Source organism: Aphanomyces invadans (genome assembly GCF_000520115.1).
Source record: "Aphanomyces invadans strain NJM9701 unplaced genomic scaffold supercont1.25, whole genome shotgun sequence".
NCBI classification, from domain to species: Eukaryota; Oomycota; class Saprolegniomycetes; order Saprolegniales; family Verrucalvaceae; genus Aphanomyces; species Aphanomyces invadans.
The window spans coordinates 127,984-145,196 of record NW_008580170.1 but is presented as its reverse complement, the minus strand read 5'-3'; the positions used below and the strand labels follow the sequence as shown (position 1 = coordinate 145,196).

Genomic DNA, 17,213 nt, shown 5'->3' with positions numbered 1-17,213 from the left:
GTAGAACCGATTTCGGCACATTTATTGCGACCGAGAGGTCACACAATGTTGTTCGGTCTTTCGCGTCAGTAGATTGTATTCTAGCCAAAAGGTCAGGATAGAGGAGCTTGCGCCCACATTTTCCTTTTCTCCTAGACAAGACACTTCCATATTTGCCGACACTAGGTTGGCGCCCTCTTTTCCAAATCCTGGAGATCGTTTGTGGCGATACACCATACTCCTTCGCAACCTCGCCCTGACTTCCAGGGGGCAGGTGACCGTTCGTTGAGCGTTCGAGGAGACATCGAAAGATCTCCTCGCGCACCGAATCCGTCAGGTTGGGATTGCTCCCTTTGCCGGACGTAGGTCTGCCTGGCACTCGTGCCATTTCGGAACCTGTCTGTTGCCACCACCGAAGTTAATTCCTGTGAGATGGCATATTGTCGGCGTAGATTGAGAATTAGAGGTTGATGATGAAGTTCGAGCGTAATCCGTCCAAATTTCACCGGCTCTTCCAGTTAAACTCGGAAGGAGGTAGTACTGACTTTTAAAGTGATCGGTTAATAGATATTTGCAGTGCTGAAAGAAACATTTCTACCATACAAAATTTGAGTAAAAACTGTAAAGTTTTGTGTGAAATATGACATTTGGTCCCCTCGATGCTGACGCCCTCGGTTAAGACCAGCCACATGATTCCAAATCGCAGGCCAGGCATCCTCTCCACTGCCTGATGCATGCAGGGTGAGGTCGACTCAACCTTCGAGCATACTCGACCAATTCTGTCTCCCCACTTTGTCAGTTAGCGATTTGCGGCACGTACTGTTGCCAGCTCCCAATGCTTGCAAAGCTCATGAAGTCTGGCGTGGGCCTTGCTACAATAGGTCGTCAATTGCACCCGCGGTCCAAGTCGTTCCTTTCCTCGGCCTCGCTTCCAGTTCTGAAAAGCCCCAATTCATGGTGTCCCCGAAAGACCCTCGCTTGGAGGTTTTTTCCCCCGAAATAAACCTTGCCCGTCCCCCCCGTCGCACTTAGCTCAGCCCCGCTTTTGACCCCCGCTTTTGACCCCTCCCCATTCTCCCCCCCGCATTCGCCGTCCGCCAAGGAAGGTCGCGGGCTGCACACCCCCACCAGCCGACCAACCAGCACCAGGTCCAATTCAAACAGATATTTTAGACACGCGCATCACAAATAAAGTAACGTTGTTGCCCTACTAGCAGTCGGTGCCACCGCCGAGGGCCAAGCACCGTGTTGTGGGGAAGACGGAGAGAATACTCGTCACTGCGGTGAACACGACGCTGGCGAAACAAATGCACAGCGTGAGTCCAGCCCACACTGGCTGTCGACCGCCGTATGCCTTCATGAACCGAATGTGCTCGCGTTGTTTGGGCAAGAGCAGCACAAACCCACATGCTACGATCGAGCACGAGTACCCGATGATAAGCGGCACTGCGACCAGGTATCGCTTCTTGGGGCTGTCGTATTCGTTCTTCACCTCGTCATCCAGCGTAAACGGGGTCATCAGAATGTGCCCGATGAACGGCGTAAAAACATACGCGACGTTGGCCATCGTGGTTAGCATGCCGTACGTCACACCTTCCTTGCCTTCCTGGGCCAGCTCGACGTTGATGATACAGCCGCTCAAAAAGTACACGCCGTCCATAATCGAGTTGATCGCGCCGCAACACAGCGTCAGCCATTCGGACCGGACAACGTTGTAGATTGTGAAAAAGTCCACGGTCGCGCCGATGGTCACGTAAATGAGCATCGCAACCACGATGTTCCTCCGCCAGTTGCACTGGTTCACGACGTGGCTGACAAACCAGAGCCCGATCAAGTTTAACACTGCGCTGAGCGCAGTCATCCACCGGTTGTGCAGGCTGTCGACTTCGGCCCATTCATATTTCACAACTGGAGTCGCTGCCACAAACACGACGGACGACAACAGGTTGAAGAAGAATGCGTACAAAAGGGTTTGCCAGAACGGACGGGTTTGGACCATGTGCCAAAACTCGGCCAGGTACTGCGGGCAGTTGACCACAGGACGGTGCACTTCCTTGAGCATGAAGAGCACAACGGGCAGCATGAGGGCCACGGGTGCCGTTAGCACGGCAAAGAACTCGTTTACGCTAAGTCCCCAAGCGTAGTCGCCGCCATACATGGGCGAGTTAAGGAACGACCCGATCATGACTTGCACGAGGGCGGATCCGAGGTTGCGCGAGCCATACACGTACGCCAAGAGCCGACCACGCTTGTGGTCGGGTTCTTTCAACGACATCTCAACGATCATCGAGTCGGCCGCGACGTCTGCCATCACGTAAAACACCGTCACGACACCGCACATGGCCGCTGCGACGAGGCCGTTGTTGGGAGCGTGCACGTTGGGGGAAGCAACTTGGGCTTTTTCGGAAGCCGTCAGGTTGCGCTTGGTGGCGAGGAGGCGGGCGTCTGGCACGTACGGGGCACCGTGGTCTTTGCAGCACAGCACGAGCATCGAGATGAGACACAACGTCCACCCGATGACCATCCACGACTTGCGGCGGTAGCCCATGATGGGAAAGCAGTCGGTGACGATACCGAACCCGACTTTGCAGCTCCACACGATGGCCGTGAAGGCCTTGGCCAAGTTGGCTTGGGCAGGATCCATGTGAAAATACGTGGCAAAGAACGGTCCATTCAAGCTCGAAATCGACCCGAGGAGCATCCCAATCACAAAGTACTGAATGATGTGGCCCAGGACCGTCTTCCCTAGGTAGTTGGGCGCTTCGTCGTGAGTGTGGTAGTACTCGTACGGCTCTTCGAGCACAGCCACGGCGGTCATCCCAGCGGGAGTTTTGTACGGCTTAAAGTCGGTCGCCATGTGCGCTGCTGTGGCGTCCTCGTCGAGGAATGCAAAATGATCCTCGACACGCTGCGGATCGATCTATGTCGACTGTTACCTGCTACCACCGTCGTCGACGCCGGGACTGGACTCTAGTCCCAGACCAGACACCTGGCTTGGACACCAGAGAACTCCCCACCCAGTATGCCCGAATTCGGCGCGCACATGGACGCGCCTGTCACCCGTGGCGCCGGTGGCGCACTCGTTCCTGGGTAACTCAACTGGATCCGAGTATTTTCTTTGAAATGGGGTATATCACCCAATAGGTAGAATGGGGGGTGGCAGTCCGTCCCGACTATTTGGACCACATCACAGGGCTACTGTATGGACCGCCGTGGTGGTGGCGTCTTCGGCGACGCCTGGGTAGGTAACATGATCGGAAACGTGGTTGGACTACATTGTTGAAGGAAAACCTCGTCCCGACGCCTGTCTCGCCGATGACAAGTAGCTATTCCAGCTCCACCTTTTTCAAGAGGGTGCGAGATGCGTTGGTAGTTTTGACGTCGGGGGCGGGTATGCAGCGAACGAGATGTCTCCAACGCACGCGTCCGTGCGCGCTTCGCGTGAGAAATCGGCTTGGAATCGAGGTGGCGTTGCTGGTGTTTATTTCGCACGTGGACTGCACAAGTGCGCCAAGCTTGGTTGGGCGAAACAGACGGCCCACCAGCTGGCTGTGCGTCGGTCGGCAACGAACACAACATCGGTGGTGGATGGTGCTGGGGTTGGTTGGAAGGATGCCGCGTGCGGTCCTCGCCATACGAGCAGATGAATCTATCGCCTAAGTCTATGTAGCGGGGGCGGCGAAAATCGAGAGGGCAACGAGTGAGGCCTGTAGTGCCGAGAGGGCGCCCGTACACGGGCTTGGCTCTGCATGGAGGGGCATTGCTGGTCTCAACTCGTGCGTGCTTGTGTATGGGCAGTATGTACACGATGTGCACCGCTGGAAGCACCGCTGGATGACGGCGATATGCAAAAGGCTGTTCAATGTTTGAGGGCCCGACTTTCTTGACCTCGCGAATTCTTCGCACCCACTTCCAACGACGTGCCCAACTCGGACGTGTCGCTTTCGGTGTCAAGGTGAAGCATGTCGACGGGGGTCGACGAAGGCTCTTTTTTAACATGGCACTTTGGCTACAAACCGTCGGACTCGGGAGCCACAGAACGTCGACTTGACCGAAACACAGGGGGCAATGTTCGTCATCTGGATCCGCTACAGTTCGTACACAACAACTTCGTCGTTCATGTCTCGCGCGTATGTTACTCGACATGTCGTGAATTACCACGAGCAAAGTGATTTCGACCACCTTGCATATCATGTTGAATGGAAGGCGTTGCAAGCGCCGACTTAAAGTCCGCTGATGGCAGTGTTTGTTGGTATCTTTCGGTAGTCCCTATGACAGAAACGGCACTTGTCGCGCGCGGTGTGAATTTGTCGCCTTCTCGTTCCTACGTAAGCACATGTTGAGCCTCCCCACTTCCGATGCCGCTCTCGGATGTGTCCGGATAAAGTCCGGATGCGTCGCTTCAGTCCTAGATCCAGCACCTGCGTTCTGATTGGTTCATGGAGGATGCATTCGATGTCTTTCTCACAGGCGGCCAACCTGCCAACAAAGTGTGCGCGGACATGATCGAGCGCTTGTGCCTCCCCATTTTGGTGTACTCGTCTCGACAACACACGACGCTACTGCATGCAGCACAGGAAGTCGCGAAACGCACATCTTGGTCGATTTTTCGTAAAACGAGATACCGGTAGTATTCATTTCCTGGGGTTGTCCGACCGACGTCGAAATTCTCTGAAAAATACTGGACAGATCAATGCGATTGGCTAATGTAATTGTGCATCGTGGGATCATCCAAACATTTTAGCCAATAAAAAGAAATCATCGAAAACACCAACAACGCTTTCTTTCGTGTAGAGGACCGCACGGCGCTGCACTGGCCTCAGAGATGTTGGACTGGTCGGATATTCCAGTGGTATTGACCCGCCAGGAACTGTATTGACGAGCCTTGCCAGGGCCTGCATGAAGGGAACAGAATGGTACTTGCGCGCTCTCAGCCCACATCAAGAGCCCCCTCGAACTGGGGGAAATTTTACGTATCGAGCAAACCATGATATGGGTCGCGCCATACTTGCGGGAAATATGAGCAGCACTCCTGCCGCCGCGCACTAGGGGCGCCCGGAGACTTCGTATGTGCGATGGTATCATGTCGACGTCGGCTACCACGTTTATAAAAGGAAGTTTTCTACAAAGACCGCCGCTAACAAATCGCATCCCCGCGCAGTTGCAGATCCTTGGCGACTCTCAAGGGAGGGGCTGCAAAATGCAAGGTTCGACAAAGTGCTGTATTCGGAGCATGTCATAATTCAAGGTCCTTAAACCCATCCCCGCCTATTCATGCCACGAGAAACAACAGCCACCCGATCTCCACCCCTTGTCGATGGTAGCGGTGAAGAAAAGCAGCCATCCGTCGAGATCTTTTTGACCAGGAGATTCCAGCATGGGTAAGTTCAACAGATCCCATCCACAATAATCATCCCCGCTTGTCCTACTCTGTCCAGGGTTTCACGACGAAGTACGAAGAGTTCAGTGGAGTGTGTGGCCCCAGATCAAAGTTCACTGACGGGCACGTGAAGATGAACCACATGATGGTCCTAGGTCATTTAGTGGGTGGTAGGGGAGTTTCCAACATGCAATGGTCGATTTGCCTGTGCCGAAGTGGAGCACAAAAAAGCCACGCAGCATTCGGACGTGGAACTCAGCAAGACCGTAACCCGAGAGAGAGCTTGGTACCTATGGATTTTTCTATGGGCAAGTTCTTCACAGGTGTCTCCAAACGCCTCCCCAGATTCAATTTACCTGGCTGCGTGGAGCAGCACTCGACCTCAATTCGGGTGAAACGATTCAACCCTTTAAACTAGTTCGTGACAAGGGACAAATCGCGCTGGCATGACGCACCTAGTGCCTGCGATGGATCATTTTGGGGGAGCCTCCGTGGAGAGATGCACAGCATTTTGCGATATTGATTTGCGTAGCCGCCAGGTTTCGTGATGGCGAGGTCATCGAAGCCCCCCTCCAATACAACACGCAGGAATCCATACCATATATGACAACGAATCAAGTACAATGCGACGTCGACTTCCAAAAGCCATGTCGCCCCCCTTCCAAGCCCCACATCTATCACGACTCTTTACATCGTTAAATGTCGTCGTCATCTATCCGATCGAGTGCAGTGCACATTGAGGCAGTTGGTGTCGAATGGGCACAACCGACCACTTTCACCGCAAATGGGGAGCCCTGTCGACGCACTCTCATGCTGGTCGCGTCATACGCGATCTGAAGGCGACTTTCCCTGGGGAGGTACAATGCACATGGTGCAAAACCCAGCCAGTGTGCGCGAGGTCGATTCGAAGCCGTCATGCAGATAGTCCCATATCCTGCTGCATCCTGTGCAAACAACCTACAAATATCAAATAATTTTTGACCCTCGTGACTCGGGTACGCGTGGTCTCGACATGTTCGGGCTGGGTCGCATGTCAGCCAAACCGTGTCCTTCGCTTTTTCCATGCGCCAAAGATGGAGTGGTTGGCACAGCTCACCCTTGCGATTCAATTCCAACGGGACCAACTACTTGTCCCGTTGCAGCAATCGCGACGGACTCTACCGGTTTTCCCGAAGGAATCGACCGAACTTGGCGACACCGCTTGATCGTCAACATATCTGCAAGCCAACCCTACATACACATCACTCCGATCATCCACTCGGGCATGGCCAACTTCACATCAAGTGAGAGATTTACGCAATATCCCAACTACCCCGTCGCGTCACGAATGCCATGACAACGTCGTAGTTTTGCATTTGCACCAAAGTCAGTTTGTCCTCCAAGTCTGGACAACACTGGAGGTCAAGTGTCGTCAATGCATAACGCAGCCCCTCCGCGAGGGGATCTTGAATTTGTGTTGGACCTAGGCTAGCCACAAGAGCGAGTCAGCACGTGTAGGGTTGACTGTGGCAAGGCCAAGGATGGGACAACAAAACCATCAAGAATGAGATGGAGGCTGTTGCTGGTTGAGCACTCATACAGGACTGGCAGACTCCCGTCGGTGCCACACGTGTCTCGATCATGCACGAGTTTCAAGCCTGGCGACTCCAATGCCGCCACAACACACAGACGTTTTCTAGAGGCGTCTCAAGGGACCGCGGTGTGATGTTGTACAGCACGACCGCGATGAATTCAAAGGTGGCAAAAACGCCGACAGTGCTCATCTGCCATACCGGTCGTTTCCAATCTGTGAACTATGCCGCGACTGCTACAATCAAGTCAACTACTTGGGTGGTGCCGCATGGCAACGCGGTGCCGTTGAATGAATCAAGCGCTTTGTACATCTTCGCGCCGGCTTCATCGGCCATGTGTATTGCGTCCATTTCACGGCACCGCGACTTGGACACCTGACACTACGGCATTGTGGCAAATCGACAACTTCGTCAGCGTCGCGCTAGAGTACATGGACGCACGAAGAAATCATGGGGCACTTGTTGGTGGCAGCATGTATTGCGTTCTTGTGGTGTGACGGTCGCGCGGGGTCACGAGAACGCACAAATTAATAACGAAGTCCAGAGGGCTAGACTCTTCAGGGTCGGATTCTCTCGGCGTCACCAAGAGCATACCCAAGACGGTAGAAGCGAGTGACTTCTGTTGCGGGCAAATGTAAAAGTCATTAGGATGTAGCTTTCTAATGTACAGGCGTCCCTCTAGCAGGACGACAAGGATGAATGTTCTAAAGCTCTAAGTCGAAGGTTCTAAGTCGAACCGAATCGACGACATCTTGTTGCGAAAGGTACATGTCGGCTGCCGCCCCCGAAAGCACATTTTTGACAGCATGCCTGTCCCAAACACCCAAACACCCACGAAACCTACAGCAAAGTTTGGCCGGTTCATTGTTACGTCCCCCTACAGTCCTTGGCTCGAACTCAGGATCTCAAGGTCGAATTCTTCGTTCACACTTTCGTCAGGACCACGTCATGCGCAGTGTTTTGTTTCGGAGCTAGCAAGACGAACCGGTCGTGGTTGGGTGGCTCGCTGTCTGATGAAGCGATGGTTGTTGCGTCGTTGATCGAGTTGGCCGAATTGCGCAGGTCTCGAATGGGATGCCACTGGCCTCGGCGGCCTCGGTTTGAGTTCCCACCAACATTGCACCGCTTCACGTCGATCACGGTGGGCATGTGCGTGCGAGGCGCCGAGCTACACATCGTACAAAACCTAGCGGGCTTTCGACGACTCGAGTCGCCGCCCACCAATTGCCACAACCGACTGCATCCTGTGCAAACGACCTACAACGCAATCCGACCACTCTACTCTCAGTACAGTCGAAAGGGATCGTGCCAATGTACCTGACCACACTTGAGGCAATTCCATCGCTTTTTCCATGGCCCAAAATTGGATTGACAGAGGAAGCACTTGCGGCAGGACGCCACCGGCACCATGGCATCGCATTGGAGCAGCCGCGACTGACTCAGCCGGTTTTCTCGCAGGAACTGATCGATCTTGGCGACGTTGCGACACCGCTTCTTCATCGAAATGTCGGCGAGCCAGCTCTTTTGACGGAGCACGGCATCGAGTACCCACTCGGACTTGCCCAAGCTCACGTCGACGTGGGTGACGTACGTGATATCCAAGTACCCCGGCCGCGTCTTGGACTCAACTACGACGTGGCCGCTGCCGTAATTCTGCATGCGCACCAACCCAAGCTCCTGTTCCAAGTCTGGACAACACGGGTGCTCGATAGATGTCAAGGCGCAGACCCATCCCCGTTGCGTGCCGAGCTTGAATTCGTGGTGGCTCTACAACATGACGTTTTGGATAATCTTTCAACTGGATTTGCCCCTCAAACGAAACAGCCTGGCAGATGCGCAGTGCACGTACTTCGAGGACACACGTGTCGCGATTTAGAATGATTTTGCCACCAGGGGACTTGAACGCCCGCCAAGAAATGCCGACCTTCTCCAGAGGCGTGTCGGCGGACGACGGCTTGACATTGTACAGCACAACTGCGTCCAGCAGTCGATTGCCAAAACGTCGGCAATACTCTTTCGCGTCTTCGGTCGTTTCCGTTTTGAACAGGGCCGCCACTTCTTCGATTGTGCCCACAACTTGTGTGACGCCACAATGCAACGTGCTGCCGTTCGACTCGTCATACGCTTTGTAGATCTTCGCGTCGGCTTCGTCCGACATGAGCGTCCATGGCACACAACCGCCTCGGAGCTGTGCTTTAGACACCTGCAACAAACCCCACAAAGTCCAACGATGCCAGCACAAGATGTGAAAGGCATCTTAACACGTACGACATTCATGGCGTTTTGACTGGCTTGGACTAGGAAGTGGGCAACTTCGCCGTCAGTCAGCGGCGGGCACAAGAAGAAGTGTTGAGGGAGGGGCAAGCTTGTCGCCATGGACATACGAGGAATGGAAGCGCGACGACTTGTTTCGGCAAGTGCCCAAAAAGCCCAGAAATCTTGGAAATTTGGCTCGAGGAATTCGCTGTATCGAGGAGTCGTTGTTGGTAATTCCACTAGTGCTACCCCCGATCGATTCGACGTTGCTGCTGCCAATAGTTGGCATGCACTCGAGCAACAACGCTATTCGAGTTTGGTAGTATTCTCCTAGAGCAAGACAGCACTCTCCCATACGCACAGACTTGCGAGGAAGGTAGATGGCCCTTGGCTGTGATGCGAGCCCAGTGGATCTGCTGGTTGCCATGTACGTGTTGACCAGTTGGACGACAAGAGGACGGCGAATTCCTCATGCTCGCCACCCTTGCCTGGGACAGTACAGCCGGAAAGTGCAGAGTCATGTGATTGGTCGGACGTAATTTCGTCCTGCGCAAACTGGATCTGAGAAACAGCACGTGAGCAGTTCATCGCCGCGGCGAAGTCCCCACCTGCAGGGGCATTTGGACTCTGTTCGCTCGCTGTGCCGGGTCGCGACTTGAATCAACTAGCCTGGGCCCAGGCGAATGGGTAGGTGCGACGGGCGGTGTGTACAAAGGGCAGAGCCCGCACCTCGCGGCAAGGACACTTCCACCGCCTAGTGTAGATCCAGTTGCTGTGACCAGCTGGCTGGCTGTCATCCACTACAGGTACCAGATCCAAAAGAATTCAAACGAGGATGTGAAGGACAAACGGCTAGTCAACACAGCGCCGATCCACGGTTGCTGGTCCAAGAGAAACATGCATGCTCTCGGGAATGCCGCACTGCCGCCCCACACTATCGTTCGCTTACATGCCTCGCAGACAAACATTGGGGGGGGTGGATTCTTGTGACCGACGAACACGCTGAACGGACATGTATCAAAAATCGGCAGTACATATTTGTTGATTCGCTGGTTTTGGATGTCCTGGTGTTCTGTAGGGGAAGTCAGGCCGTTGTGAAGCCGGCGCTGCTCGCCTTCGCCTTGAGAGCGACACTCAACACGACAGCGTGCATTGCATGCATGTCAACGAGGACAAATTGCTTTCGCAGTTGGAAAATTAAATTGATTTTGCGATGAGATTGCCGTGCGACATCGCCGAGCTCGGGGTAGAACCAATTCCTTGTCTGAACCATCTCAAGTTTTGAATTGTATTGCTTGATTAGTGCAAATTGAAGTGAAAGTAGGCAAGATCATCCCCTACAGTACGTCGCTGTACCGATATTTGGGAATTTGTAGGGCGTTTTACTTCAAGAATTGATATGTAACCGCACTGGATGTCTTTGATACAAATTGCAATATACGGATACAAGTTCCAGCCTATTTTTAATTTGGGGTTTCTCCAATGAGCGATGACGGGTGTCCCCGCAAATATTAGCTCATTTTTGGGGAAAAAATATATTTGCCGGTGGCTGGCGTTCAAATTCCCTCGAAAAAGAGCTTGAATGCTCGTTTCAGCGAAAACCACCCGAACGCACAGCCCACTCGGGTTCATCCAGTCGAGACGTCGGCCAAATGACACGCACTGCAAGCTACGTTTTCGGTTAGAGCTGCCGAGTTCGATGGTCTACGCTGGCTGGCTCGGGGTCAGGTTGTGTCTGGTGCAGCAACATTGCTCGTCGTCGTAGTTCTTGTTGGTCCCATTGCTCTTGGTACAACACCCGTGGATTCGATCCATTGCGAGTGCGCCCGTTCGACGGCGATTCGTTCAAGTCGATGCGCGTCACGTCAAACGTGGCGTCCGATTCGAAGCTCTTGCGGAACATGCTGAAGTCTGTCTCGACCGACATGGTCGACTGCCTCGACGTGCGGTCCTGTGTCGGAAGCCCACTCAACCCTGACAAGCCGGCGAAACTTGTCGGATTCAAGCCCGCCGTGGCGGCCACCGATCCCGACGAGCACTTGGTACACACGCGAACTTTAGCCGGCACGCCGTTCACGCGAGCATGCCAGTGGTGGTTGCAGCTCGTACACATAACCTGCCAAAGACCGCATTCAAACCGCTCGTCGACCGTGCAGTAGCTCACATACCTCGCCACATTTGAAGCAGTTTGTCTTTCGTCCAAACGAGCCAAACTTTTTGCGACATAAAAAACAGATTCGCCGCAGCGCCACCGGGACGACGTCGCCTTTCGACATGAACGGCGTCGCGCTCAGTCGGTTCTCGCGCAAGTAACGATCCATATCGACCAGGTTGCGGCATCGTTTCGACGCCGACACGTCATAGCTAGCCCATTCGGGACTTTGCATCGGACGCGTGTGGCTCAAGTAGCTGATTTGGATGTACCCCAGGCGGTCCGACTCTTGAAAGACGTAGCCAGAACCAACGTGGAACGTTCGTGCCAGACCGTGAGAGCTCTTGAGGAGCGGGCATCCGGGCAAGTCGACCGACTGGAACGCATACACCCATCCCCGCTTGTTGTCGTAGTCGTATTCGTGGCAGCACTAGAAAGCACATCGTGGCATGAGCGAGGGAAGGGTTGGCATTCTATAACGCGTACCGACAACACGCAAAGGTCGCGTGGGTTGGATAGAGTCTTCATCGGGCTTTTGAGCGCCATCCACGATACATCCATCTTGTCGTGGCCGCCCGATTCCCAAGACTCCACCGACGGCTCCATGAGTCTGTACAGGACGATTCTGTCGAGGACGTCACTTTGGAATCGCTCGTGAAACTCGGCGGCCAGTTCAGCCGAGTCGGTGCGAAACAACTCGATCGCTTCTTCGATGGTACCGGCGACTTCGAGGACAGCGCATTGGAGGTTGTCGGCCGACGTGTCGGCTCCTTTGTAGATCTTCAAGTCGCTTTCGTCGTACTGGAGCTCCCATTTCTGGGACCCGCCTTGGACTCGCGCCGTGCGAATCTACACGACTCGAAAGAAACGACCCCCCGAACAAGATCATGGTGGTCACACGTACCACGTCGATGGCGAGGTTGGTCGCCTGCGCTTTAAACGACGTGATCTCGTGGTCTTGCAGGGGTGGGCAGTCAAAGATGTTGCGCGGCAGTGGCAGCTTGGACATGGTTCCCCGATAAGCCTTCCTCCGTGGAGGATCGAGTTGTATGGAAAATGTACATGGCAGCAGCCACTACCAGACCAGGCCTACTCTTCACGACAGACGCTGTCGAGACAGACTCCACCTCTCCACCGTACGCACCAGTGGCAAATTCCCCACCGCTCCATCGTGAGCTGCGTCAAAATACACGCCTCGGTCGCCTCAAACGCCTCGTTCACTCGACGAAACCCGGCGCCGTTCGAATGCGGTGACTTGTTGAGGTGCCTAACCGCATGGACGTACCCAGCAAAAAATGACAGGAGCACCCAGTTGCACCGTCGATCGGTCGCCAGTCGCGGCGACCAGGTGGCTGCCCACCGTGCGTATCAGACACTTAACGGGATTCTTCCCTTTTGGCCACGGAAGCGTGGGGGGTCACATCTTCCCCGTCGGGTGGTGTGGTTGGATCGTTTGTTGGAGGTGGCCATCCAGGTGGTCGTCCAGGTGGTCATCCAGGCGTCCTTGGAATGCGCGCTCACTGTACGGCGTTGTGCTTCCGAGGCCGGCACGACGGCTCAGCAAGGACGGCAGGACGGTGTGCCATGCCAGAGGGAGTCTCACACCAAGGCATCGTCCATGCAAAACAGTAATTCGCCACGACATACAGAGTATAATGGCAAGTTTCGTGTGTGCCGCTCGCTCTACGTGACGTGCTTTGCAAATCCCGAGCGGCAGTCTGGATCGATCGGCAGCAAACAGTGACTAAAATGATGGGTGGTGTGTTTTGGTGGGAGTTCGCGCCATCGACTTCAGTGTTCTTGTTCCTTTCGTGCCTTGAAGAGTTGCCACGGAGGCTGCGTCGCAGTAGCAACTACCTCCATGAGGACTTCAAGTGCTACTCGAGCTTGTTTTTTCGGCGTTCCGTTCGGTTGGCCCATCACGAGGCAGCTGCGAGTGTTTGCGCTCCGCAACTGATATGCTGGACAACATGGGTGTATGTTGTGTTGTAGGGGGAGTAATGTCGAGAGTTGGGGGTGCTAAGTAGCGTGGGGTGGAGGCGGAACGAACACTTCAGCGAAGCAAGCGGATTCGCTGCGGGTATGTTTCGCAATTTCTGGGTAGCCCATGTGGCTGGGTGTGCTGCCAACACAGGGATCCTCGACGATGTGGTTGGAGCATCCGAGGGGGTGTTCGGTCGTGTGTGATTTATCGGTCGATGTCCCAGGCTCGACGTGCCGAGAATTGTCGTTGTTTCGTTTTGGGAGCATTTCCCAATAGTGTGGTGACGAGGAAAATTCCTTGTCCAATGCGTATCTTGTTTCTGGTCGGGAAGTCCCGACGAAAAGGAGAGGAACCACTATCAACCCTGTTTGTTCTCCGGGCGGCGGTTCTTCTGTGCGGCTTTGGTGCTGGCCGACGCACGGGCCAGCACAGCACGCGAGTAGCCAAGCGCCAATTCGATCTCAATTTTCTTCTTGTCGCCAAGTGGCCCCAACCCTAACGATCTCGCAAGGAAATGACGCCTGCCATAACAAACGACAGGCTGGTGCAGTAGTACTTGCTGCATCTTTTCGCCAGCTGCGCTCCAAAGCTGCAAGACGGAAGGGGAAACACCCCCATGCATTGCCTGACGTGCCAGCGACCCTAGCCTGACCACTTCGTTCATGCCCAGGAGGCTTCAAGGGGAAAATGGGGGGACTCCAAGGCACGAGAGTTTTGTTCCACGTTGTAACCGCTTGCGAGCGGGGGAAGTAAGGAAGGGGCTTTGCGTGGAGACGAGAGAAGCACACGCGGAAGCGTCGTGAGTTGCTTTTGGTTTCGAAAGGAATCCAAGAACCGACCAGAATCTTTTCTCTGCCAAAGAAATGTCCAAGGTACGCACAAATGTTTTTTCTGGGAGCATGTGTGGCACAGGACAATCGATCGCTTTGCATACCATGCATTCGGTTAGTGTACAAGTTACGTGGCGCATACACTGTGACGTTGACATACAGCGAACCCAGGAAAAAGCCGACACCCCCTCCCCAAATCGCCTACCACCTCTCCCTGAATTAAAAATTTCGCAAAATCATACTCCGAAGTACTTCAATTCCAATTCATTTAAGGCATACCTTTTGACCAATTGCAGTGCCGATACAAATTTCAGACCTCAGTCAGTAGCCATACCGATCTGAAGTTAAATTTGACCGCTTCCAATTGATACACATATATTCTCCAGATTATAGCCAATCAAGGTGGACCAAGTCGAGTGACTCGGAGTATTTTTTTTACTACGTAGTATTTATTGCATTTCAGGATGAAATCTTGTCGGCATTTTTCTAGTCGAGGTTTGAGGCACAGCACCCCCTTTCTTTTTTTGTAGTTGACCAACGCCATTATTGTAATACATGGAAACTAGAGGATATAAAGCTGATCGATATTGACAATTTGAATAAACGCCCGCCCCCAGAAGTATGATGCTGCGCAATGCGGAGACGAGATGGAGGAACAAGTGCATTGTGAGCCATCGCCAGCCTCGAGAGCGGCATGTCGGGATCATTAAAGATTCCACACTGCCTGCCTTAGTGACCGTTGTTGTTGGACAATCCGCCCATCACCAAGAATGTTTTGGTGTCATGGACACCTTTTTGTTATGTATTCGATTCGAAATGGAATCGACTCCACACTGACTGTGGTGTTTGACGAGAGCTCGACGTATTCGCTTTTGCATCAACAACCTTATGATTTTACTCGTGCTTCAGCACAATGCGGAAATGAGCCGACCCATCTCGCACCTTGTGCAACGCCTCCGTCGCTTGGCTCATGGGCATGACTTGCACAATCGAGTTCACTCCTTTTTCAACTGCAAACGCGAGCATTTCTTCCAGTTCTGCGGGGGAACCGATGCACGAACCGACAAACGTCACTTGTCTCGACACGACGGAGAACGGGAAGAATGAGATTGGGGTTTCCGGCAGTCCCACCAACACCAACTTGCCATTGGTGGCAACCAGCGCCAGCAACGCGTTCCAGTTGGTGTCTTTGCTGTAGGACGTGACGAGCAAAATGTCGAACGACTTGGCCGCTGCCTGAGCGGCGTTGACATCGTTGTAGTTGACGAAATGATGGGCGCCCAAGAGTTCCTTGGCATCCTTTTCCTTTCTCGACGAGCTCGACACTGCCGTTACTTCCGCACCCAACGCAACTGCCCACTGGACGCCAAGATGGCCCAAGCCGCCAATACCAACAACCCCCACGTGCTTTCCAGGGCCAGCTCCGTGGTGCTTGAGCGGGGCATACGTTGTCACGCCAGCACACATCATTGGCGCCGCGCTTTTCAGATGAGATTCCGTCCGGAATGGGGACAACAAACTTGTAGTGACACCGATAGTAGTCCGCATACCCTCCCTGCGTGACGTACCCTTGGGAGGTCTTGCTGTTGTACGTGAAGATAGGCCCGTTGTCGCACAAGTTTTCGAGCTGGTTGTGGCACTGCTTGCAGTCGAGGCACGACCCGCACTGCGCCCCCACACCCGCACGCGCGCCAATGGCGTACTTGGTTTGGTCAACTTTCGATCCGACGCGAGTCACATGACCGATGATTTCGTGGCCAACGACCAAGGGGTACTTGACGGTGCCCCACCCACCTGTGATGGTGTGCAGGTCCGAGCCACAGATACCACAATGCGTGACCTTGATCTCGACGCCGTACTCTTCGTCAAAAGGCATCGCTGCGTACTCGTGAGGACCGACCTCCAACCCGGGGGCGAACGCGGCTTGGCCGTGGTAAATATCGTTAGACGCCATGTTGATGTCGAGCCGAAAAAGGAAAATGCCGGAAGGTTCACCACGTTCAGATAGTAATACTAAAATCTACAGTAATAGCGCGGAAAAACATCTACCGGTAGTAGAAACTGTCGAAATGCAACTTACAAGAACTTGAATGCCTCGAATTCATTTCTTAGTAATACTACTTTCAGTACTTCGCATTTAATCTTCAAGTACTAGTAGTACTATTACCACACCACATTGTCGGTCAAGAACAACACACCAGTTCCTCTGTAGCGTGATCGGATCACGGTATCAGATGCAATAATATGACTGGTCTCACTAGATGAACCGCAGAATGTATGTTTTCAACTGGATTAATCATTCACCTGTAGAACAAGAACAACCAGAAATATTCAAGTTGGTGCGATACAATGAGCAAATTGCGCAGGAGCGAGAATATATTTCGTGCGATTTTAATACAAATGGAAGAATCGGAACCTGGGGACGAGTGCTTGAGGTGGCACAAACCTCCTCGAACTTTGTCCCATGCAATACGTTTGGAAATACCTTTGCTTTCGCACCGCTGGTCATCCTCTTAGTATAGTTTACTCTTTCATAGGGTGTTCAAGGATTCACATTCTGCTATTCTATGAAGTAACCTCTATAAATGCATTCGACAAGGAGAAATTGACATTAACAGTAAAGTAAAGAAATATTAGTAGATGGAGTGCAAAATGAGCATCATATCCAAAGTGTCTTTCGCCTAACAGTAAAGATGCAACGGCAATGGGGATATCTATGGCGTGCACCTGTCCTTCCATCCAGTCGTCTTTGATCGTGAGATATGTTGAAAAAGACTGTGAAAAGTCCAAATCTGACAAACGACATCTCTTCCTCCAGCAGGGTAAAGTACCAATTGGCCTAAAGGCTGCTCCCAGAGGGGATTTTAGCGACCAGTAAGTTGGTAGAGCATGGGTTCGTTGCCCCAAAGGTCGTTGTTTTGATCCCTGGCTCAACGTATCGCCATCGTGACATTCCCCACCCCCTCTGCGAGAATCGGAACCTGGGGACGAGTGCTTGAGGTGGCACAAACCTCCTCGAACTTTGTCCCATGCAATACGTTTGGAAATACCTTTGCTTTCG

General features: G+C 53.3%; 4 protein-coding genes across 6 annotated transcripts; all 4 read right to left on the bottom strand.

The window, feature by feature from the left end:
* Positions 1 to 1,116: 1,116 nt before the first annotated feature.
* Positions 1,117 to 3,089, bottom strand: H310_10196 (hypothetical protein). The gene has a single exon (XM_008876485.1). The coding sequence runs from the start codon at positions 2,834 to 2,836 to the stop codon at positions 1,190 to 1,192; it is 1,647 nt and encodes a 548-aa protein (XP_008874707.1). The 5' UTR covers positions 2,837 to 3,089; the 3' UTR covers positions 1,117 to 1,189.
* Positions 3,090 to 7,549: 4,460 nt separating this feature from the next.
* H310_10195 (hypothetical protein) lies at positions 7,550 to 9,440 on the bottom strand. Of its 3 annotated transcripts, XM_008876482.1 has the most exons (4): positions 9,199 to 9,440; positions 8,780 to 9,133; positions 8,248 to 8,697; positions 7,550 to 8,187 (listed from the first exon to the last, which is right to left on the bottom strand). In XM_008876482.1, exons 1-4 carry the CDS (start codon positions 9,310 to 9,312, stop codon positions 7,855 to 7,857), a joined length of 1,251 nt encoding a protein of 416 aa, XP_008874704.1. In that variant the 5' UTR covers positions 9,313 to 9,440; the 3' UTR covers positions 7,550 to 7,854. The 3 variants fall into 3 exon arrangements, with proteins under 3 accessions (XP_008874704.1, XP_008874705.1, XP_008874706.1); XM_008876483.1 differs by having other exon boundaries at positions 8,780 to 9,440; XM_008876484.1 differs by having other exon boundaries at positions 7,550 to 8,697.
* A 1,268-nt stretch (positions 9,441 to 10,708) lies between these two features.
* H310_10194 (hypothetical protein) lies at positions 10,709 to 12,412 on the bottom strand. Its single transcript, XM_008876481.1, has 4 exons — positions 12,243 to 12,412; positions 11,825 to 12,187; positions 11,355 to 11,768; positions 10,709 to 11,302 (listed from the first exon to the last, which is right to left on the bottom strand). Exons 1-4 carry the CDS (start codon positions 12,345 to 12,347, stop codon positions 10,868 to 10,870), a joined length of 1,317 nt encoding a protein of 438 aa, XP_008874703.1. The 5' UTR covers positions 12,348 to 12,412; the 3' UTR covers positions 10,709 to 10,867.
* Positions 12,413 to 15,046: 2,634 nt separating this feature from the next.
* H310_10193 (hypothetical protein) lies at positions 15,047 to 16,106 on the bottom strand (the record flags this gene model as incomplete). Its single annotated transcript, XM_008876480.1, has 2 exons — positions 15,047 to 15,632; positions 15,673 to 16,106. 2 exons carry the CDS (start codon positions 16,104 to 16,106, stop codon positions 15,047 to 15,049), a joined length of 1,020 nt encoding a protein of 339 aa, XP_008874702.1.
* Between the last annotated feature and the right edge of the window lie 1,107 nt (positions 16,107 to 17,213).